The sequence below is a fragment of the Globicephala melas genome, chromosome 4 (assembly GCF_963455315.2).
Source record: "Globicephala melas chromosome 4, mGloMel1.2, whole genome shotgun sequence".
Lineage (NCBI taxonomy): Eukaryota > Metazoa > Chordata > Mammalia > Artiodactyla > Delphinidae > Globicephala > Globicephala melas.
Genome location: NC_083317.1, coordinates 45,433,645 through 45,459,555, shown reverse-complemented (window position 1 = coordinate 45,459,555; position 25,911 = coordinate 45,433,645). Strand labels below are relative to the sequence as shown.

Genomic DNA, 25,911 nt, shown 5'->3' with positions numbered 1-25,911 from the left:
ACTGCAACTGTCAAATCTACCATTTAATACTTGATATGGCCATTTAAATATTGAGTTTAATCAAAGGCATATTTATATGTACACATATATCTTTATATTTTTGGCTATGCTAAAACAGAAAAAAATGGAGAGCAATCTTATTCCATTATTCACAGTCTAATTTTACATCAAATCCAAAGAACAAATATGCACGTATAAATTCCAACACACTGAATTACATACAGCCTATCCAGAAATAAAGCTCCAAGCACAATGAAAAAGTCATATCCTTCCTACAGGATAGACAGGGCACAATGAAAAAAAAAAATATCGCCCTTGTGTTTCTCCTAAACGACAGATGTTTTTATATGAAAACAAAACAAAATAAAATATTGTTTTACCAAACGATTAGAGCCTTATTACCTTTATTTAGTTATTTATTTTAATTTCAGATGTGGGCTCAAACCATCTCAAAATAGTGTTTTGAGAAAATTGACAGCTTGAATATATAATACACATCTTTAAGCATTAACTAATTTTCATAAGCTTTGAATTAGAATGGCTACAAGATGTTTCTGTCTTTTACACTGTAGTAGACAAAAATAACAAAACATGGGAAGTATCTATGGCATTGAGAAGTCCTCACTTAATCTCTACATTATGGAAAGGGGACTCTGTTATCAGCATCCTTGGAAAAGCTCAGAATTCAGTTTCAGGTCTTCCAAATAAGATGTCTCAAAAATATTTAGTAAAATGGCTTTAATATATTTTATACAATAGGTCTTTTTCCTGTGGTGTATTACATACAAATCCCCATTGACTATGTTTATATATGCACATATATATGTTTATGTGTGTGTGTGTGTGTGTGTGTGTGTCCCCCCTTTCCAACTACTTACACATCTCTCCAGCCTATACCTGCTTCCCACTCCTTATACTGACTTTTATTTCCTCTTGGTCAAGTAAGACTACTCACACAGTAACATCCTTACATTTCTACCATAAATCTACCAACCTATCTGCATATTACACACTCTGCCTTCCCTCCCATTGTAGTTCTGTCTCCTCCTGTCAAAAACTAACCTTCCAACTTAAGCTATGAATCCTAACCCTTCTACTTCTCAAAGCCTTTTCTAATTAAATTCTCTCTTGCATAATCAGTTTTCCCCTTTCTACCAGATCATTCTCATTCATATATAAATATTCCCTAGCATCCTTTCTCTAAACACACACACACACACACACACACACACACACACCCCTTTCTTGACCCCATATCTACTTCCAACTACTCAGCTACTGCTCTGTTCCTCTTGCTTTCTTATGGTAAAACTCCTTGAAAGAGTTGTATATAGATACTGACTCCACCTTCTTTTCTAAAGTATCTTCTCAATCCACTTCAATCAGGCTTTGACTTCACTACTTCATAGAGACTGCCCTTTCAAAATCGTCAGTAACTTCCATGTTGCCAAGCCCAACGGCCATTTCTTTACTTTAAACTTGGCTTCTTAAAGCATTTAATCCAGATGGCCAATTGGTTTTTTTGTTCTCTACGTTACCTTACACTCCTCAGGGTCCTCTGCTGGTTTCTAATTCTCCACCTAACTTCTACATTGACATGCCTTGGATCTCAATCAAGCCCTACTTCTCTATCTTACAGGCTTTTCCCAGGTGATTTAAAAACATTGAATACCACATATATATTGATGGCTTCTAAATCTTGATGTCTAGCCCTGATCGCTCCTTGGAACTCTTATATACAACTGTCTGCTCAATATCTCCATTTGAATATCTAACAGGTATCTCAGGCATTACATGGCTAAAACCAAACTCCTGATTTTTTTCCCTCCAAACCTGCTACTCCTGCACCACCACTGACTACATTTCTTATTTTTCAAATGTAGAATTTATCTTCAATTTTTCTCTCTTCATCCCTCAGGGCCAATCCATTAGCAAGCCCTGTCTTCAAACATACCCGACATCCATCCACTTCTCTCCATCTTCACTACTTCTTCTCTAACAAAAGCCACCTTGTTTTTTTCTTTTTTGCTTAAACTACTGTAGCAGCCTCATAAATGTTCTTTGACCCCCATCTCATTTTTGCCTCTCTTTGGCTCATCAACTGTGTACCAAGCACACTGTTCTCTCTACCCTCAAAACACTCTAAAGTCTCACACATTAAACTATTCCTTCTGCCTGGAATTCCCCCAGATTTTCTCATGACTGGTTCCTTCATGCTTTTCATACATCGGCTTAAATATCACATCCTCAGAGAAGACTTCCTTTACCACTTAATATAAAGAAGCCACAGTCATGCTATGTAACAATATTAATTTAATTTTCAGCATAGCACTTATCAGTACTTCTTCATTGTGTGTCTTTACCACTAGAAGGTCAATTCCATGAGACAGGGGCTTTTGCTTGTCTTGGTCGCTTTGTGTCCTCTGTGTTGAGAATAAGACACTTGTACAAGATAATGTTTAGTAAGCATTAGTTAATGAATAAATGGACTTATGGATAAATATACATTTAAAGTAAATCAGTATATATGTATATATACTATTTTTAAAATTAGGACTTATACAGTTTTGGACTAGCAAACACACTTGATTTAATTGTGTTTGTTTATTATATCTGTTCCCCATAGTGTAAATAGCTTTAACTGGACAAATCATAATTTTTTTGTTGTTGCTATTCTTTATATTAAAATACAGACACCTAACTATTTCATTTAATGGTAGAGTGATCAAAGTTGTGAGGTGGGAAAGGGAATGTTTTGCTTCCTGAAAGGAATTTTTGGATACTCCATAGAAAATAAGCAATTGATGCAAAAATGGAATAGCTTTTACCTTTGTTTGAAGTATCCCATTTGGTGAAATTTAAAAATTGAATAAACAGTGGAAAAGTAACTATAAAAATATATGTTCACTACAGTACTTTGAATATACAAAGTCTAATGGAAGACTTTCTTTTTGTATTTCCATTCATGAGAAAGTAAAAGATTTTGCTCTTTCCAGAAGACTTCATGGAATATATGACCAGTATTAGATAAGAGCAGTAGCTTCAAAAATAATAATTTCTAACCACTATGTTATGGATTTTAGCTGCAACTTCTCTGAGAATTGGAAGGTTACAAGCAATATTAGAGAGACTGAATGGAAATATATAAAGCAGTCCTTTTTTTTTTCTAATACTTAAAACAACTGAAAAGAGAAGGCAATCTCCTTGAAAGAATATAAGCATTTAGAGATCATAAGATATAATGTACAACTAATATGTAGGTCCTGTATTTTTTAGACTATGTGTAAAATTTATGTATCTGTATAAAAGCATAACTTGATTCAAAAAGACTACCCTTTCAACTCAATTATTTTTACCTGCATCTTATATATACTGTTTTTACATTTAATAGAGCAGAAGGAAAAACTTTTTATTAACAGGAGTGATATGTATAAAGTGCTTTGACAGTCTAATCAATTTTTGGGAGGCAAATTCTTAATTATATATGTCTTAGAAATCAAAAGAACTATTAGTATGGAAATGTTAATAATTGTGATCATTCAGTCTGTTAATATACTTTTAAAAAATAAATTTAAATTTTTGATATTTTGGTAAGATTTCTTTCTAATTTTATATAGCAATATATATTTTAACAAATATCAGTGGGCTTATTTATATTAGAGATTCTCATCCTCAAAATGCATTTTAGCTTCAAAATTACCAGTAAGAGTAACATGACATAATTTTCAGACAGTTTTCTATTAATTTTTTGTTATTTTTAATGAGGTAATTAATAGTTTTAACACAAACTCCACTTTATATTACCTTTTTGCCTTTTCCTCAGTTTTAATGGAACTTGGTCCATTTTCATGTTCTGCATTCATGCTCTGCCTGTGATTTTTTAAAAAATAAGGTTATTTTAGAAGGTATAACTAACATCTTAGGAAACATAGACTTGTTAATTAACAATTATTCCATCAAAAGTCAAAATTAAGCTGTCAAAGTTTATACTGCATACAAAATTAAACCTAAGTATAGTTTGTGAAAAATGTGCAAAGTTATTCAAATTTCCAAGGACACAACCTAATGATGAAGTATGATTAACAAAATCATTAATAATGTATCATAAATAAAGCACATATAGTAATCTTTAAAGTCCAGTGTTACCCATATTCATGTTTGTTAGGAACGCTCAGGTATTGTGCCCCACCAAAAACAAAAATGCTCCCATCTCACATTTTGATTTTTTTCTCTTGGAGGCCTAAAACACCTAAAATTATATCAAAACTCCATATCTGTAGGAAGAAAATGAGATTTTTGCATTGTATAAATATATTAATACAATTTTCTTTAAATACATACATATGGCATAGGGAGAACAACATCCATTAAAGCAAATTAAAAACCTCCATGACAAACATTTATGCAAGTTAAACCTTATTTTCCAAGCAGCGCAGAAATTTTAAAAAGCCTCAGTCACTGTTTATTTTTATATTGTCCACGAATATTATTATTATATTGTCACTATTATTTTAAAGATACTCTTGAAGATATTGCAATAATAGCTCCAGATAAAATACCAATGGATTTTCAAACAAATTGGTTTTAACAATGCTCACATCAATCACATCAACATAAAATAGCTTGTTCAGTTACAAGTCTGTTATCAAATGAGTGGTCATTAATTTTGTCATAGAGCTTCTAAAGACAACAATTTTAAGCAGATTTATTTAAGCATTACTATGTGGCAATAAATAAAACATGCACAGTTAAGTAAAAACTTCATTACAACTTAAAAAATGATAATACTGGGTAAATAATTCTAAAAAGAGCATAGTTACTACTTTGAAAAATGAACTAATATAATTAATTATATTCTGGCTTCTCTCTGAGTGAAGATGTGTTTACGTGAAAATTTTAGAAAAACAATTTCTATCTAAATGCATAGATATCATTCTACAAATTACTAAATGTGGAAGAGAGACTTTTAATTTATTATAAAAGCAATAGAAGAGGACAATTTAAATTAGGTAAAAATCTTGAAAGTGTATTGTTTATTCATCTTTATGATTTAGCACTGTTCACTCCATCTATCAGGATTTCAAAAAGTTAAATGATATTTGGTCTTTCAAGAACAAAGGCAAATTAAGACTGTTCTAAGGATGATGATCTATAAACATAGAAAAACCTGTATAGTAATGTTCACATCAATATTGCTTGCCATGAAAGCTCATATTTAACCAATGAAAACAAGGACATTTATCTTCAAAGTTAATAATGCCTAACTAAATATAAAATTTGATTTAGATATATGAAAAATGAAGGTTCTCCTGTCCTTGGAGTTTTCTTTAAAATAATATATTATTTTGGAATAAAGACAGTTCTCCCTTCAATCTCTCTCTAATGAAATGGAGACTCTGATGCTAACTAAATTAGAATCCTGAAGTAGGGTTGTCCTTTTATTATTTTGTTGAACACCTTAAAGTCACATCTCAGTTGTTCTGATTTACAGTTTGAGTTGATAACATTATCTTAACCAACAGTAAGTTTATCATGACAAATTAAAGATTAGCCAGAGGTTACAAATAATGGAGGAATATGGATGAGAACAGAGCTTTACTTGAGAGGAGATTTTCACTAATTCTGGTACTTTTCTACAACTCCCAGGAAATTGTGTTGTTAATCTGTACTTTATTTCCTAATCGAAAGTAGATACCACATCTTTATATCATTACATTTAAAAGAGATCTTTCGTCGCTTTTTATATTCTTAAGATGAAATAGGTTTAAAAGGTAGTGGAATTCTTCTTTGAGATCTTCCCCTTTAAATGAAATAAATAAAAAATTCCCTTAAGAATATAGAGATTTGGTATTCTGATAAACTAGTGTGGAAATTCAAGTAAGAACCTTCTTTATTTTGTTTAGCAAGAAACTTTGCTTTCAATGGATAAGTGCAAAAGTGTAATAAAATGGAGGTGACTTGGTAGCATTAAGAGAAATACAACACTTTGTATTTGCCAGATTCTTTTCCAAAAGATGAAGTTAATTTTTTAGTAGTGCTTTGCTATCCATAGTACTTGAAAAGTTTACTTTTAATTTTTTTGTATCACTTTTAAATACAATAATTTTGAATCAATACTGATAAGCTAAAATAGACTTTTAAATCTATTCTAATATGGCAAAAAAGCCAATGCCAACCAGGTTTTTGTTAACTTCTTTTGAATTAAGAGCAAAGAACCTAAGTCTTCCAATTAAGATGTAAATATGCTTTTTTAAACATTTTATTTAAATCCATCATTAATTTGAAATTGGATATAATTATTAGTCAGATGAAAGAGGATTAGTTAAAATTACATTTTGATGACTTGGATCTTCTTCTGGATCTTTTTCCCCCAGGAGACACGTATATCACGTCACATCCTCTTATAACAAAAAAAAATACATTTTATCCTCATAAATCTTCGAAACCCTTGTCTAATACTTATCTTTTTAAGGGAATAGTAAGAGAAAGATGGGGTATTTATTCTTCTGGAATATAAGATTTTTCTTTTCCTTTATTTCATCTAGTAATAAATGTGCTCTGGTCATGAGTAATCATCTCTTTCCTTTGTTAAATATATCATGTTTAAAAGAATTTTATGCAAACATTTCAGCTGTATACTCATTATTACATTTACTAAGGCCAGTGAATTGGCTTGGGCAAGAGATTACCCCAGAATCGTTTTTGAAAAATGGCTGATGTTTTCTAACTGGAAGTACCTTTGAGGTAGTGAGCCTACACCTGAACTGAAAAGTATGCCACTGGACAATAGAAGTATGTGACTCCTGAGGAGGATCAGCTGTTAACAGAGAGATTCTCTTAGAGAATCCAGCAAGTGTGCTCCCTTCTGCCAGAGGAAGTGTGGAGTGTTCTATGGAAAATTTGAGGTCCAACATATTTCTTTCCATAGGACAAGGTTTTTTTTTTTTACAAGGTTTTATTTCACACTGGACAAGGTTTTATTTATTCAATGTATTTTTGTTCTGTGGAAAGAACTAACCCTTAGTGACATGGCAATCACAGCAAACATAGCAAATAGGCTCTAACCTCTAAGTTTTAAGCTTAAGAGTTACTTGAACGTAAGGACACTACAGTCAAACTCATCTTTGCCATAAAATTTTATGCATGTAGGAGACACCTTATAGATATTTGTTAAAATGAACTAAAGTTTACACTACCTGTATTGAACATTATTATAAAAAATTGAAAATCTGTTGAAAATGTTGATCATAAAAACCAAAAGCTGGATGACTTCAGTGCCCAGTGCTCTAATGGAAGAATACCATCAATTTGACACAGTGTGCTCCTCTACCTTTTGGAGTCTTCATATAAAAAGCACTAAAATATTTTTGGATCGAAAGTTAATATGAGTCTTTGATACTTAATGGAATTTGAACTTGGAAAAGTTAAGTTGATGATTCTAAAAGAAGTGATTATATCTTCTTCTAATCTCTTTGTTATATAAAGACATGTACGACAACTGTGAGTTGATAACAGTTTTTGATTCATAAAATATTTATTTCTTTTAAATTTATAACACATTTCCCTAGCTAAAGCAGTAGGAAAGGACCATCTTCATCCATTTTGAAATTATTTTCCAAAGCACTTAATTTCCAGTTAATGAAAAGCCAGAATTCATACCCTCTGTATGTATAAATGCTCCCATTTATGTGGTAGGACCCAAAACACCTAGTATTGGTGAACATTTTGAGATAAGAGATTTAACTGACTGCTTTACAGAGTAGAAATTTGGTAGGGAAAGACATAAAAATGGCTTTTTAAGAAAATTGTGGTTGGGAGATAGGTAATGTAATTCATTCTTCACCACATCTTCCGAAGACCTCCTATAAAGACTGCTTTTCAAGGATTAAATTTGGATTTGTTTTCCATGCATGCGCTGAGTTGGGCCTTAAAGCTGTGGCTGGAAAATTTTTTTTTTCAGGTATTTAGTTGGATAGATTTTAAAGAGTAATACAGAGTGAAATAAGAAATCCTTCTTGATTATGGCATGCATAACTTATTTATCAAGTTATAACTCAGTGCAAAAGTGCTGTAATTCTTGATTTTTGTTAAACCAAGAGCTTTGCAACTTCTGATGGCTTTTTTAGTGTAATGATTTACATACTTAATCTCTCTTCTTGGTTGTACATTGTTTTTACATTTTTTCCCAGTTATGTCTTATATATACTATGAGATAATGAGTTGACTATAGGCTGGAAACTGACCACGTAGAAAATTTTAAAAAATGGTTCCTTCAGCTGTCTGATTTTCAAAATCTAAAAAGCCCCTCAGTAGTATAGACTAGGAAATTTAAAATAAAGCAGGTACATGACTATATATGCATATTTTAGTTATTAAAGATTATTTTTGGAGGCTTGTGATTTATGGAAGTTACTCATTTTCTTTCTATCATTACGTTCTATGTTATGAATATTAAACAGCTTTAATTACTGAATATGTGCACTAGTAAATCTCAAACTATTTCATGTAAAATTTTCAAATCGTGATTGGTAGGCAGTAAAGAAATAGATATACTTATTTTTTAATGTTTCTGTTTAATCTTGCATACCTTGTTCTGACCATGATGAGGTTCAAATTTACACTGAAGATTATCATGCTTACAGTAGCAAAAAATATAAATGTAATATAAATGTAAATTTTAAAGAGGATTGGGGGTAAGAGACAAAGTGAAAAGGCAGTTTTATAATACTACAGAAAGATGTTTGGGAAGGAAAAAAAACTATGAATTAACCAGATATAGAATAGGATCATTGGATTTTTGAAGAAAAAAATTCTTAACAGAGAATTTAAATCTTGCAAGCACTGAATGCCCATCCCATAGAAGTTTAAATACTTTATAGAATTTATTTCATCAAAGTATACAGATGTTGCTGACAGAGTCCTATGGAAGACCATAATTATTCTATTCCTTATTTTCTAAATATGTTTTTGTTGTATTATAAAAATAAATATATATAATTAATAAATTTAATCTCCTTTACATCTGTTCTTATTTAATATATATTTGAAGATAGGTAAATACGGAAATTTTATATTTCCTCTAAATGCATCCAGATTTGTGTAAATGTAACAAGCAAACTGCAGACAGTCTGTGAGTGATGCATGACCATGCAGGTGATGGCTGGAAAATGTTGCTAGCTATTTCTGACACACTTACTTAAAAAGTGATGGATTTCCCACTTTTTTCTTTTTTATTGTACTTTAAGGAATACTTTAAAGACTCTTCCTTCTAGCTCTCTCTGTTTCTTTTGAAATGAGAAAATTTTAGCTGTGGGAGGCAAAAATCAGAAGATAAATCAACAAAAGAAAATATGTGGAAGGGTCTAGTCTAATGGGACAATCAAAAAATCTTAAAATAGGAAAAAAAAATCAAGACTCCTTTTATAGCAAGAAAACTACTATCACCAAAAAATGTAATTTAGGTAGGAATTTGAGGATGTGGGTAGGGTACCTTTATCTGCGAGATCAAATAAAACTTCATTTTTATATGAAATCAGCATCTTCAGACAACCTGCTCTTCTTTTTCTCTTAAGACATTCTCACTACTCTTCCACCTAGCACAGCAGTTATTTTTATAGTTTCACAGGGAACAGCTGATTTTATAATTGAATTTGTTCATACGACATTACTGTTTTGATAAGCTGACTCAGCTTAATTCAATGAAAAGTATATTTGCCTGTTTTTGCAGCCTCCAGAAGATTATGGCAACAACACACCTTAGCTGTGTTTACATTTTTATGTTACTGTATCAAGGACTCAGGTTACACACAATTCCTTTATGCTCATGTGCTAGATCCGTTTATACCCTCTTTGGTGTATGCAGCGGCATACTTGTCTCTTGGAAGGTTTGGAAAACAGCTCAGCATGTTCGTGTAACTTATTTTTACAAACAAAACATAAAAATTCTTAAACTTGCAAAATGTACCAATATTAGACAGTTCGATGTGTTTATTTTCTTGGGCCACCATGTAACTATCATAAAATTCTGTTTAAATTAAAATCTTTTTATGTTTAATCTAAGGCTATAATCGTAGATCTTTTATTCAAAGCAATTCTGCTGAGAATAATTTTCTTAATGCTTTGATAATTCCTCTTGCAAACTTGTGAAGATGAACCAAGGAAACAGTCATGGATTATTCCATGCTTCACTCTATTTATAGCCTTTAGAGCAATGGACTCACTCTTGGTCCTTCCAGGGGTGATCTTCATAACACAGTAGAGAAATATACTATAGTTAGTAAAAAATTAGAGGGGAAAGCCTGCCTCTAAACTGCCACCTACTACGAAATATGTAGGACACTATAAAGTTAATTTTAAAAAATGACAAACCAAGACTTAAGAAGTTTTAAAAGCATAGTATGTTTCTCCCTCACTCTCCCTGATAACTTCCTTCTCACCCCAGTCACACTTGACAAGAATTCACTACATGAAATCATTGGTCTTTTCTGCAAATAATTCTAACAACGTCAGGCTTCGACAGGTAAAGTATTGTAGGATAGAGTTAACGATATGACGCACAGAGTTGAATATAATTATCTAAAAAATAAATATTCATGTCAGTTTGGAAGCTACTCAATCACAAAACATGAAAGCAAGGTCAACTCTTTCTTTTTAATCTACCATCAAACTCTAAATACATCATTACCCCCAAATCCTTTGGGTTAAGTCCTTGAACACTTCCGAAATACAATTATACAAAGTTACGCATCCATGCTGAGTTATTTACCATTGTGTAATGATAATCTGCAGTGGGCCAGGGTTTTATTTGCAGGTTATTCAGAGAGGAGGTATGATGAGTGATTTTTAAGTCCAGGTTGGAAGCATAAACAAAGGGTGTGTGCCCATAGTCTGCCAGGAGACTGCAGTTTGTGAAGTGATGTTTGGAGAATCAGAAGAGAGGGTAGTAGAGAGGATATCTTTCATTTTAGAAATGCTGAGGCACAAAACACAGGTGCTTGTAGTACTTTCATACATGAAATCCCTTCTCCTGTATGTGCATCATGTGTAAACGTAAAGTCTGTATACTGCTGACTATTCGTCTCTGGTGTCCAATGAGTATGACTCCAATTCTTCTAATATCACTGTGAGAGATTGAGAGAGAAAGAGAGAGAGAGAGAGAGAGAGAGAGAATATGAACATTTAGATCTGGTAAGTATGACAGAGAGGAAATGAACATTTAGATATGGTAAATGTGCCCCATGTCAGATTTGCCAAAAATTGTATACCTGGTAAAATGAGAGTTTAAGCAGAGATATAAAAGAACAACAGGAGTTCGTTACCTTTTTCTTTACCCTGGTGCCAGAGAAGGCGTCAGGTCAACCTCAGATTTAAGGGTACAAAGAATTCAGGTACCGATGTAATGTTCAGATATTTCATAAGCCCAAGGGTTTTATGTAATTATATAAATTTTCAACAGTATTAGCAAAATAGCATGTAGGATAGAAAGTATAATGTGGACTCCATTTTAATTGTCATGGTCTTTCAATAATCTGAAAAAATGCCATTATATTATGTTGAACAGTATGAAATTACCATTACTATTTTACAACAATGGCAATTTAATATGGCTTCACCTACTAGTTTCAGTATCTTTCTTTTAAGCACACGTTGAGCATTTTCACTGCACCCATGAAAGGATAGCATTTGAGAAAGTGGAAAAATACTGGACCATTATAACATAGAGAAAAAGCTCTGAGATAACATAATATTGTATTATTACAATTATTACATTTGATGAAAGTAATAGGAATTGATTTAGTATACATGAGTCAAAAATAATTTGCAAAGGTAAAACTATGTTGATGTAAAGTCTATGATGTGAACAAGAGTAATATGCATTTTAGAAAGCATTTAAAATTTTAAATAGTTTTTTAAATTAAATATATTCTTTCAAAGGAAAATAGTTAAAAGTGCAATGTCCAACTTTCACTAGAATGATTGACAGAAATGGTGAGGAAAGATGTGGAAACACCATCCTAGTATTAGGGAAGGTAGTTTAACCATGGTGTTCTTGATATAGTATTTGAATTTATAATCTCCTGAGTGGAGCATCTAAATATAGTAATAAACATAGCACCACTTACTCAATGCTCATTCTTGAAATGAGGTCAAACGTTGTAAACCCTGCTGCCATGAAGTTATTCTTATATTGCCCCATCTTTATAGAATCTAGCCAGTCACCGACCGTCACAAACAAAGGATATTCGGGAACTTCACCAGGAGAATCTGGCATTCTACGAGGAAAAAACAAACAAACAAGCATGGAGACGATTTAAAAGCCAGACAAAGCAAAAAATACCCAACTTTATTTTTACATTTTACAGTATTCTTACATCAAATGTTTTCATCCTCCATAGAACACTAGAGATTTAAAATTTTTCCATCATATTCAAATCAGCCACTTATACCTGGTCAGTTTCACTTGTCAGTTTCTTTTGTCTTTTCCTGCTTTTTGCCACTACTAGGTCTTATACTTGATGTATCTTGAGAAAACCCACATCTTGCTAACTTCTGTTTACTTTTTTCTCTTGCATGAAATTCTGTTTTCAAATTTGAGGAATACCCCCAAAGAAAGTAACTAGCCACAGGCTATTCACTCATACGCTTTCTGACCTGCCACTGAATCTATGCCCTTTGGCCTTTTTCACATTTTTTTAAAAAAATTCTATTTATTTTTGGCTCCGTTGGGTCTTCATTGCTGCGCGCAGGCTTTCTCTAGTTGTGGCGAGCGGGGGTTACTCTTCGTTGCAGTGCGTGGGCTTCTCATTGTGGTGGCTTCTCTTGTTGAGAAGCACAGGCTCTAGGTGGGCGGGCTTCAGTAATTGCAGCAAGTGAGCTCTAGAGCGCAGGCTCAGTAGTCATGGCGCACAGGCTTAGTTGCTTTGCAGCATGTGGGATCTTCCTGGACCAGGTATCGAACCCATGTCCCCTGCATTGGCAGGCAGATTCTTAACCACTGTGCCACCAGGGAAGTCCCCTTTTTCACATTTGCTATGATAACCCCTTCTTTTTTTTTGTGGTGAATTCATTGATCAAGTCTCCATTTATTTGTCCTCAAACATTCAGCAAGAATTTATTATTTATTAAAAAGTAATTTCTGCTGTCATAGAGCTCAACCGCATGAATAAGATTTACATACATCCAAGTATAGGGTAATACAGCCCAAAGCACAGATATTAATAAAGCACAAAACTAAAGCAAAATCAATGCAAGCTTGGGTTAACAAGAAAAAGGAATCTGTCATTGATGGATCTTAAAGTATGTGATACAGAAATTTGTATTTCTGTTCCTAAGATCTGATGCACAAGGGCATTCCAGTTAGAGATATTTTTGTAGTTTTAATATAAAAATAATATAAGCGTATTATTTTGAAAAGGTTAGTGAATGTGTGAATACATAGATATAGATACATATAGGTATATCACCAGGACTCGGGTCTTTAGGAGCACAAAAGCCAGAGATGTACATAATACATGGGGATACAAGTTGTACACTGTATGACTCCTGAAGACCCTGAAAGATGCCCCTTGGAATTATTTAGGACAAAGTCCCTACTAAAGACCTAAAATTCATTTCTTTGGTTTTTCTTTGATCCTACATTGACTTCTACTTTTCTAAACTGAATTCTAGTTGAAGGTGGACAGGGGGATGAAGAGGATGACAGGGAAATCCAGGGATTATTGCTCTTTCTATATAATTGAAATTTGCATAAACTAAATGCATGTATCTTGTGATTATACTGTAGTCCATATGGAGTCTGGTTACTCTTCACAGTGACTTGTGTTCTTTTTACCACTACTCAATTCTGTTACCATATTTCCTATTTTGGAGGCTATAAAGCCACATTTTATTTTCCTGTACTAAAAACTGCAATGCTATTTGATTATGGGCTATTTCATTCTAATTAATATCAGAATGATTCATGATTTGACCCTAAACAAAGTTTAGTTATGTTAAAGGTTGAAAAGCTATCATGGCATCTACAAATAAACACTTTAACGGTTGCTATATTTCTTAGTTTCCTAGAGTTGTTTATATTAATAAGAATTATCAAATAAATAAAAGTTCATATATCAATAAAAACAATAAAGTTCTCCATGGCAAACAGAGTTAAACAGGGTTTTTAATTGTGGCGTTTTTTAGAGCCTTCACTATCCTAATGTGCCGTGTGAATACATAAGAGGATTCAAAATAGCTTCTGCACTATTTTCCTAAATTATCTGACCAGTTTCCTACAGAACATACTTCAGGAAATAGTGCTGTAGTAAGTTCACTGACCAAGTTTAAATATCAAAATGCCCAGGGTATCCTTATTCCTTATTAACATAAATAAAACAATATACGTTAGGAAGCTGAATGTCCTATTTCAAAACACTGTGGCTCTCATGTCTTTTAATTACTTGTCTGAGAAATCTGTTGAAACTGAACCAAACTAAAAGGATGTGTTTAGGTGACTTTCCCTTCATACTCCTATGCCATTCTTGATGCACAGACATAGTCAAATGACTTCCACTTCTCTCTCCTGAGATAATGCTAGAATAACTCTTGAGATTTCACAATTCATATAATTGGTGAGTGAAAATGTAATTTGCTAATTTTATGTCCTTAGTATAGAAAGGTCATGGAAGGACATTCTGTATACTAAATGACTTAAATGGCCTATTTCTCTGTTGAAAAGCATCCAGTATTTGCTCCTAGAATGTTTCAATACCATAATTCCCTTTCTCTCCATACATCTTTAGTAACCTAGTTACACTTTGGCCTTTATGCGACCGCACTGACGGTTGATTTAGGAAGGTCAGCGTTCCCTCATTGTTCACAGCCACTGTGCAATAACTTTTCTTTCACCTTATAATGAAGTTGAAAAATGCTGCTATTTTCTGGCTTTGAGGGTTGGGTGCCATCACCCTCACATGAACTCTCTGGAATATTACCTAATAAACAATAGGCGCCCTTTCTTATCAACCATGTGCAATGATAAATTCAGTCTGCTATTTGTTGAGCATGTAGAAATTTCTGTTATTTGGTGACTAGTGGGAGCTTCCCACCTGAGAAATGTCTTTACAGCAAAACCTCACAGAAAAAAAGTACAAATTGTAGAACAGAAGGTCAAAGGTCTACTGCCTTCCTCAGAAAAATGAGGAGGCGGTAGAATTAGGAAATTCTTCCAGGTATAAATTATGGTCAATTAAGATTAGGAAAAGGGCTGCAGTATAGCTAGAATAGGTAATAGTATAGTTTAAGGTGCAATAAACACATACTCTCAATATATCTAAATATGTGAAAATGAATAGCACTGATAGAGCCAAGAAGTTGTGATTCTGATGAGCCCTTTGAGTTCATAATAGTATTAGTATTTTAATTTAGAAAGTTCTTAGGTTACCAGTAGGTATTAAAACTGCCATTAAAAAGCAGGAAGGTTTTTATCCTCAAAAGTTTTCCATATTTTATAATCATCATGTAAATATAAAAGTAAGAGACCTATTAAAAATGATTCAAGAAAAGTTATACTTTGAGAAACACTATTCCAAGGTAGGATCTTGTTTTATTTTATTTTTTTAATTTTTATTTATTTATTTTTGGATCTTTTTTTTAAACATCTTTATTGGAGTATAATTGCTTTACAGTGGTGTGTTAGTTTCTGCTTTATAACAAAGTGAATCAGTTATACATATACATATGTTCCCATATCTCTTCCCTCTTGCGTCTCCCTCCCTCCCACCCTCCCTATCCCACCCCTCTAGGTGGTCACAAAGCACCAAGCTGATCTCCCTGTGCTATGCGGCTGCTTCCCACTAGCTATCTATTTTACGTTTGGTAGTGTATATGTGTCCATGCCACTCTCTCACTTTGTCACAGCTTACCCTTCCCCCTCCCCATATCCTCAAGTCCATTCTCAAAGGAGGCAAGAATATACATTGGAGAAAAGACAGCCTCTTCAATAAGTGGTGCTGGGAAAACTGGACAGGTACATGTAAAAGTATGAAATTAGAACACTCCCTAACACCATAAACAAAAATAAGCTCAAAATGGATTAAAGACCTAAATGTAAGGCCAGAAACTATCAAACTCTTAGAGGAAAACATAGGCAGAACACTCTATGACATAAATCACAGCAAGATCCTTTTTGACCCACCTCCTAGAGAAATGGAAATAAAAACAAAAATAAACAAATGGGACCTAATGAAACTTCAAAGCTTTTGCACAGCAAACGAAACCATCAACAAGACCAAAAGACAACCCTCAGAATGGGAGAAAATATTTGCAAATGAAGCAACTGACAAAGGATTAATCTCCAAAATTTACAAGCAGCTCATGCAGTTGAATAACAAAAAAACAAACAACCCAATCCAAAAATGGGCAGAAGACCTAGATAGACATTTCTCCAAAGAAGATATACAGATTGCCAACAAACACATGAAAGGATGCTCAACATCATTAATCATTAGAGAAATGCAAATCAAAACTACAATGAGATACCATCTCACACCGGTCAGAATGGCCATCATAAAAAATCTGGAAACAATAAATGCTGGAGAGGGTGTGGAGAAAAGGGAACACTCTCGTACTGTTGGTGGGAATGTAAATTGATACAGCCACTATGGAGAACAGTATGGAGGTTCCTTAAAAAACTAAAAATAGAATTACCATATGGATCTTGTTTTAATATGAAAGTATCACACGCTTAAAGGCTTTTCTCCCCTTACCACTCTAACATAACTTTTTCCTAGCTCTTACTTTTATATATGGTTAGCAGAACTGTACAGATAGGGTTCATTCTATTCTGTATTGCCTTTATTTCACATACTGAGGAATATTTTCTATATGTCAGTGGTCTTCATAACTAATATTCAAGTGAGTGTATAGTATTCTGTAGGTTGATGCTTAATAATTTGTTAATTCCCTGAGTCAGACTCTTAAATTGCTAGCAACCTTGTTAAATTTATTACAGATGATTATATAATCGTAGAACATGTCTTTATGCTTCAGTTGAATTACTTCCTTGGGAAAAATCCATAAGACAGAAGAATTTTGTTTTTAAAGAGTAAGTTAAAACTCCCTGATGGCAGGAATCATATCTCATATATCTTTCTATTTTCTGTAGGCCTTAGCACAATGCCTAAAGTATTAAAGGAATTCATTAAATAAGTGATAATTTAGATTTGAATATTCTCTACAGAAAAGTTTGGTCCATGACATAATGGTTGATTCATGATGAATAATCTACTTTCATTTAACTCATTAAATGGAAGAATAAGAGCTTATTGCTGTAACGGTCAGCCTATTAATGAATATGCTGTTTATTTAGTTTATTCCTCACATTGCAAAAATGTTTGCTTATCTATCTTGATAGGTTTCAGAGTGGAGGAAGAGGCAGTTACAGGTGAGTGAGGCAGCACAGGGTTAAGGGACCTAGAACCACAACAGCAACATTTATCTTATTCAATATCACTGTTTTTACATGAGTTTCTCATCTCATGACTAAGGGACTACACTTCACACTATTTACTACACAAACTACCTACCTAACCTTTGAAGGAAGAATTTATCTAATCAGATTAAAAAATAAAACATTGCCCTCCCTATAATTAGGCCTAATCGTCAAATTGAACACAAGTTAATGAAACAATTTTGATATTCCTTTAAATTTTAAAGTGAAATTTTGCACAAGATGTTCTAAAATTCTAAGGGCATAGAACCATGCCATAAATCTTGTGACTATTTCATGCTTGTGGGCAATATCTCTTTTTTTTTTTTTTTTTCCCCCGTACACGGGCCTCTCACTGTTGTGGCCTCTCCCATTGAGGCACACAGGGTCCGGACACGCAGGCTCAGCGGCCATGGCTCATGGGCCGAGCCGCGCATGTGGGATCTTCCCGGACCGGGGCACGAACCCGTGTCCCCTGCATCGTCAGGCGTACTCTCAACCACTGCGCCACCAGGGGAGCCCGGCAATATCTCTTTGTTCCAAACAATCTGACGCTCCTCAGTGCTAAATTGGGGGCGTGAGCTATTTTTTGTCAGCCTCTTATTTTCAGTAAGTCTTCAGGTTTTTTATTGACATGATTATTTAATTCTCATAATAAGCCTGATAATTGGTAAAAAGTATGGAGTGATATTCAAAGCAAATTTAAAAATTATAGATGTGTTTAAACATTAGGAAGGATAGATACAGGGTAGGAATAATACTGTTTAAGTATTTCCTACATTCTGAGTAGAGTTCTTAGCACATGGTCACTATAGTCAGAGTAACAGATCACTGAACCTCAGGAAAGCCTATTTTATGTGGGTAAATAATACAGGGACAGAAATAGATTTCATATCACACGCCAACTACAATTCATTGCTAGTAGTTATCAAAATGTGGTCTTAAAAAGATACAGAGGCAGCATGTGGGCTCAGTGAGAAGAAGTGCTGTGATGGTTAGTAATGTCGGCCATAACAAGGAAAAGAAGCAAAGCATACATTTGCCAACACTGGAAAAATTCAAACTACAAAAATGCTTGAGGACGTAAATGTGAAACTATGTTGCTGCCATAGTTTCCTCATTTCTTTATTTTGTTGTAGTTACTACTTTCTTTTTTCAAGTAATGTTCTTCAAGTGGCCGAGCATTGTAGGAGAAAGTTGGGGGAATATACAGATTATGTGTTTGCTTATTCCCATGAATGAGGGCATACTCATTTTCTACATCCTTGTATTTGCTTAGCAGAACATAAAATAACAGGCTGTGCTCTGCTACAAATTCTTTTTGGAATTTTAATATACTCCATTGATGAAGTCTGGTAAGTCCAGAGAAAATCTGTCTGGAGATGTAAAAACGTTATCCTCTTTTCCTATAATCATAAACAGTGTGGTGATTGTATACTGTGTAGTGGAAAGAACAAGGACTTTGCAGTTGGTGGACCTCATTCAAATTCCTGATCTAGTAATTACTTGCTGTGTACCCCTGGGAAATTTAGCCTCTTTGAGTCTCTGTTTCCTTACATGAGGGATGGAGATAATAACAGTGAGGATTACATGACATGACAGATAAAAGTGCCTAGTACAATAACTGGCACATAGTAGGCTCTCAACAAATAGCAGTAATAGTTACTGTTGATAATGATTAATAGAACTTGTATCAATATTAGTACTGGTATTAACATTAGTAGTATTATATTGTGGCAACAGTTCATGTGAATAGAATTTAGATTTTCTAACGGGTAGAAGTTTCACACTTCCTGATTAATACTTAATATTCTGTCTTCCTTCCGCAAAGCTTTGCTTATCACTCGATTACAACACTAGTTTTGGCCAGCCAGTTAGTTCTCTGTCAGGAAAAAAACCATTAAAACTGTTAGTTACAAAAATTAAACAGAACAAGTTGTCCATGACTTCGTTTATAGAGATAAACAATTTAGTAAGTGATCATTACAGACAGCCTAGGCAGCACTCAGCAACATGTTTTCAAAATGAATAGAAACATTTCTAACAAACTGTTGAAAGTTATTGCCCTCAGGAGACAGCATTGCAGGTGCTTTATTAATTGGATGGAGGGAGGTAGTATCATTTAGTCTTATAATGTTTACTTGCAGTTCTCCAAAGCAGATGATACTGGTTTGAGCTTTTCCTTAGCTTCATGATTCACATATTACCAGAAGCCAAGTGCTTGAAAAGTTCAACAGTTGATTTATACGTACTAAGGAAAGTGGTGGTTCCAGTTCCTAAGAGCTAAAATATTATAAGATCCTTAATTATGGCCTAGCAGGTAGTGAGAATATTCCTATGTGCCTTGGCCTGGGTGGAATATGATTTCTGTCATGGACTGGTCCATCTGGTCAATTGTTGCCTGTTTCTGCATGCTACCTTTTAGCTGATGTTGTCGAGGAGCCCATAATCTATAAAATTCTTTTCAGTGACATGCTGGGCATCTGGAGCAGGATTGGGAGAAAGAGTTATTCTCCTATTACACTGCAGCGCTGCCCAAAAGGCACTGTCCAGCTGATTTCAGCCTAGTGCACTCAGTAGGCTACGGTGTATGGAAGAAACAGGGGTGGGGGTTAAGAGGTTGGAGGGTGAGTGTATAGGACGATGTAGGTAGGGTGGGGAAGGTAGGGCTGGGTGAAGAGACAGCCATATAGTCATCAATCTACTTCGTGCTATTAAACTACCGGGCCCCAGATGTGACTCTGGGTTCCATGGCAATATGCTTGCCTCTGGGTTGATCCTGAGGGTCAGGGAAAGGGAGAAGAGGTGTTTCAAAGGGTGTGGCCAGGCAACGCTCCTGATGTCGTTCTCCATGTAGCCTTGGTCTCAAGCTGGGCCCTTTTTCCAGGGGCTGTGACAGCTACAGATATTTCTTTGAAAGGGGGTTATAAGGCATCATTGTACTGTAAATGAAAATGAAGGTAGTTTGAAATTCATGCATGAAAGGATGACTGCCTATATTACTAAGGTACTTTCTCAAATTATTTTTTTACAATCAATTGGATTTAAGGTTGTACTTATATCATTACATTCACTTACATATCCATATGCTTTCTTGAGTAGCAGAGAAAGCAAGAAGGTTGGGGACTTCACAGAGCTCTGAATACTCCCATGGGAGTGTGTCAGGCACAAGAATGTCAGCATTATTTGGAGTGGTTGTTCTAAATAATAAAAGCCTTCTCTGACCAACAATTTTTTTTTCTACTGGGTATTCTGTCCTTTGAAAGAAAAATTACAGATATAAGGTCTATGAAATTTCCAATATGCTGGTATAAAATGATGAAGCTGTGGGTTTCTCAGCTTTCCTCTCCCCTCTTTGTCACCTTAATTTCTTCCCCTCTTACTACTCTGTCAAGAGAATGGATAAAACCTTCTCAGGTGAATTCTTGAGAAAAAAAGCAATTAGAGTGGAATAAAAACCATGGGGATCTAGTGGGTGAGAGAATTATGTCAGTATAGGAGTGTGAGAGAACTTTGGGAGTTTGGGGATATTAGAGAAAAGGAGCGTACAGGAGAGTTTAATAAGAGCTGCTGTGAATTATACTCTTAGACTCCTTTACCTGCTTGAGAGATGCATGGGAGGAAAGACTGCAGTTCTATACCCCATCATGTTTCCTTAGTCCAACATCACTCTGGGACAAGTGACTGGGCTTTGGAATTTGGGGGCTGGAGTGGCAATGTCACAGTTTTGTAAGCATAAAACAAACCAGGCATTCTGTAGCTAACATTGCCATCCTTCAATCTACCACATCTCTTCTCCCTAAACGGTCTCAGTGCTCTGGGATCAGGGTAGGTGGGTGGCATTGGGGGTGAGGGGGTGGACAAGGGAAACCCACTCAGGCTGCTTTGAAAACAAGAATACTGATAAAGGTTCAGGCACGATACCCTTAGAACTCTGGTTCTTTTTGTTTCCCAAACAAAAGTATATTAAGGGTAGCACATATATCTTTGTCAGAAACAAGGATAGCAAATCAGTCACAAAAACTTCCATTTGGTCCCCCAGAGATTAGACCTTTTTTTTTTTTAAGTTTTTTTTTTTTAATGTGGACCATTTTTAAGGTCTTTACTGAATTTGTTACAATATTGCTTCTGTTTTATGTTTTGGTTTTTTGGCCACGAGGCATGTGGGATCTTAGCTCCCCAACCAGGGATAAAACCCACACCCCCTGCATTGGAAGGCGAAGTCTTTAACCACTGGACCGCCAGGGAAGTCCCAGAGATCAGACTATAGAATTGAATCAAACTGCCAACTTTATATAAAGCCCAACTCCTGGCCCACGTGTGGAAGCACCATCGTGGAGCCTGCCTTTCTCTGGCCTGTCCACTGGATTATTGCCCACCCAGTTATAGCATAACTTCTGGCCCTCAGTCACCAGCCCTCATACTGACTTTACCTCTGGTTCATTTGGACTTTTTGACATTTTCTCATCTTAAATTCTTTATCATTATTTTCCAAATACGAGGAAGATTCATTATCTTGAAAAAGCAGGGAAGAAATTGTTTTACCTGTTTTTCTTCAAAAAGAAGGCTCTTACCTGCCTGCGTCTACAGCCATAGAACAGTCAGAGAGCTCTGTTGACGGGCACTGGCTGTGGAGTCCGTTGACCCTAAACCACAAGAGGCCCAGATTAAATGATTTCAGACTCACTCCATGATCCCTTTCTAGTAGTTCTTTCTCTTCATTATTAAAGCATGCTCATCTCTTCAATAAAACATATAAAAACAAAACACAAGAAACATTTTCTCTAACCACTTCTCTTTCTTTTCAGATACAGATTTTTTGAGAAAACAGTACTGGACTTGGTACTTTGTATAGCGCCTCTCTCTGACCTCACATTCACTCCTCCCCCACTGGGTTTGTCTTACGTGATGCTAGTGAAAATGCTCTTGCAAAGGCTGCCCATGAAACCTAAACACATAGTTGCTAAATCCAATGGACACACTTCATTTTTATCTTAAGGGAGCTTCATAAAGCCTTGGACATTAAACTCCTTGGAACTGTCTCCTTTTTTTTGGCTTCTAGGATACTGTGCTTTCCCTGTTTTCCTGATCATCTGTCTGGCTCTGCTTTCTCAGTCTCCTTTGGGTACACTTCTTCAATTCATTTCTTAAATCTTGGTGTTCCAAAGGTTTGCATTCTTTTCCTATTTCTTTTTATTCTTTATATTCTCCATGGGTTATCTTAACTATGCTTAAAGCTTCAGGTACAATCAATATGCTGATGATCTCCAAATCTACATCTTTAGCCCAGATATTTTTAACTGAGTTCAACTTATATAAATATAAGTGCCTACTGGATATATTCACTTAGATGTCCCACAGGAATCTTCCACTCAATATGCATGAAATGGTCTCATTTCTATTCCAAAAACTTGTCCTTCTCCCTCTCTCTCAGTGGTAATACCATCAACCAACTTGTCTAAGAAAGAAACCTGACAAATATCTTGATTCTTTTCTCCTCCTTCCTTGTTCACTCAATGACCAAGACACATTCGTTTTCCTTAACTAGTAATAAATCCATTTTCTTATCTCCTGACTCCAAACTTATTCTCATTTCATAAGTCAGGCCCTGAACTTTCCTAGCTTGGATTGCTGAAAACATATAACTCTCTCTGTTTCCCATCTTGCTCCTTGCTTTACACTTTTAGTTTAAATCAGCCCTAGAGTGATCTTTCAGAAATGCAAATGTGATCATGCCATTCTCTTGCTTAAAATCCTTCAATGGCTGCCCATTGCTTTTACGATAAAATTCAAAATGGCCCCCACGCCCACTCTCACCATTACAGCCTCCTGTGCTGGACTGCTTTAGGGAAGACGGGCTAGAATAATAGTTTAATCTCTAGCTATTTCATGCTTGGCTTCACTTTACTGAGGCTGCCAATTAGTGATTTAGAGGTGAACTCTTCTATGCTCTGCTATGAACTGAGGTCTGTTTCAAGTAGTTCTTGAAGAGCCTTTGGCTTTATTGTCACTAAAACCTGCACTGACTTGAACTTGTGACCTAAAGTTGAACATCTGTATATCCTATTGGCCATCCCCTGAGTCAGGAAAGTAAGCTTTGAAAATGCTTTGGTTATTTTTAAGTCCAATTTGGCCTAAAGAAATCTATTTTCAACTTAACAATATTTTAAATGTTATATGTTCAGACATAGATGGCAGTGTTTTTTTTTTTTTTTCTTCTACTCTCCCTCTTATAATTGCTTTTCAGAGAGAAGTGGGTAGATCTCTCAACGCTACTGACTTTTATAAAATGGTGGATGAGTGCTTTCATTTTCTTGTCTTGTCATCCGTCTTTCTCTGGTTTTAGCAATGGAAGGTAACAACAGCTGGGTGTGATCGTATCAGCAGGAGACATCCTTGCTCCTGGCTGATTCACAAATTGCCCCTGTCTGGCTTGCCATTTCAAAGAGAGGAATAGAATATAGAATGGACAAGAAAATTAAAGGGGCTGCACACACACACACACACACACGCGCGCACGCACACACATAAGATTTTCTTCTTATAAAGGTAAGAAGAAAATCAGTAAGTCAAGAAAGGAATTAGAAATACCATAGACCCACACAGGAAAAAATATTTAAAAAGTGATTCAGAAAGATTAGATATGGACAAAAGGAAAGGGGAACTTGTTTTCTTGTGGAAAAAAATCATTTTTTTAAATGTTAATAAATTGCTTTTTCAGCTGATAAATAAAATATGGTTTATACAGAATATTCTAAAAGGTAGACAACTAGACAGTTATCAAGGCAAACTTTCTCCTCTTTACCTGTTAGTCTTGTCTACAGCCTGAAAGAAATTACGATTGTCAAGGGGAAAAATCAACATTATGCATCTTACACAAGGATGTCCTCTACCAGGGTGTGAAGGGCACTGGGATTGCGGATCAGCTTGTCAAGGAAGCTGACAATGTCAGTAAATTTTGGTCTGTGATTTCTCTCCTTCTGCCAGCAATGGAGCATCAGCTGGTGTAGAGATGCTGGACAGCCCATGGGAGCCGGAAGTCTGTAACCTTCTTCAATGGACAGAATGACCTAAATGCAAACATACACAGGTTATTCTCTTACTTTTGGGTACAAGTAATACATATGCTAAGTTATAATTCCTTTTATAGAGGAAGTGGAAGCCAAAACATTGGTAAGCATGAAAACTACTTGTGAGTACATGTGGTCCAGACGAGGATAAATACGAAAGTTGTGAACAAGAATTGCAAGTATCTTCGTAGCATCTGCTGACCCCCCTTGAGAGGAAAAATATGTTTTTAAAATTTGTGGTATACATATGGGAGGTTAAATTTCATCCCAATGTCCAGAAATAGTTTTTGTGTGATTTAGCTGGAATGCCTCAAAACCCAATTAGGACATCAGAAATTTAGTCTAAGATTGATGCATTTAATACAAACCACATGTGACAAATGTTTTAAGTAAAACTGTACTTCTGCAGAAGCACTGAATTCCTGATTCATTTTTTATCCCTTTATGATAATGTCAGTGAGTATTCTTTTTGTAGCCATCCTTCCTTCTTTCTTCTTTACTGTCTAGTTAATTCTTTATTTTATTTATTTGGTTGCACAGGGTCTTAGTTGCAGCAGGCGGGCTCCTTAGTTGTGGCACGTGGGCTCCTTAGTTGTGGTATGCGAACTCTTAGTTGTGACATGCATGTGGGATCTAGTTCCCTGACCAGGGATCGAACCCAGGCCCCCTGCATCGGGAGTACAGAGTCTTAACCACTGTGCCACCAGGGAAGTCCCTGCCTCTTTAATTCTTCTTCACTTACTTCTGTCTTTCCCTTAGTCTGACACTGATGTGATTATGAAGTCCTTTCAGAACTTCTAAGGTCATTTAATCTTTGAAATGCTATCAGTGCCCAGCTTAAGGCCACAGAGCAACAGGACATTCAGCCTGAGTATCCTCTGGGCCAGTACTCTCCAACAGAACTTTCCATGATGACGGAAATGTTCTCTGTCCAACATGGTGGCAAGTAGTCACATGTGGCTATTGAGCATTTGAAATGTGGCTAGTAAGACTGAGGAACTGAATTTTTAGTTTTAGTTTAATTAATTGACATTAAATTTTAAATAGCCACATGTGGCAAGTGGCTACTCTATAGGACAGTGTAGCTTTAGGGACAGGATAAGAAGCCAAAGTTAACTTTGGCTGTATAAGATAAGCCATAACTGTATTATTATTATTTTTATTGTACTTAGGAAATCACATATAAGATAAGGTAAGATATTTATCTATTTCTCTGTTTAATATACTACCCACTGGGAATTTCCTAACAATGCAATAAAGTTGACCTGGAATTTATGTAGCTTATTTTTTAATAAAGTGTTCAAAGGTATTCACGTGACTATTCTTACATCGTCTCTGGGAGAAAGACAAAGGAAAAGGTTTATTTAACCCCTT

At 35.1% G+C, this 25,911-nt stretch overlaps 1 protein-coding gene across 8 annotated transcripts in view; it reads right to left on the bottom strand.

Annotated features, from left to right (window-relative positions):
- Nucleotides 1–296: 296 nt before the first annotated feature.
- EPHA6 (EPH receptor A6) overlaps nucleotides 297–25,911 on the bottom strand; it is an 867,394-nt gene continuing 841,779 nt past the window's right edge. For all 8 annotated transcript variants that reach the window (XM_060297939.1, XM_060297942.1, XM_060297943.1 and 5 more), the window contains 4 exons: nucleotides 24,344–24,537; nucleotides 22,042–22,113; nucleotides 12,123–12,272; nucleotides 297–11,120 (listed from right to left, as the gene is read on the bottom strand). In XM_060297939.1, coding sequence (XP_060153922.1) covers nucleotides 11,006–11,120; nucleotides 12,123–12,272; nucleotides 22,042–22,113; nucleotides 24,344–24,537 — 531 coding nt within the window. In that variant the 3' untranslated portion in view covers nucleotides 297–11,005. The remainder of the gene's footprint in view (nucleotides 11,121–12,122; nucleotides 12,273–22,041; nucleotides 22,114–24,343; nucleotides 24,538–25,911) is intronic.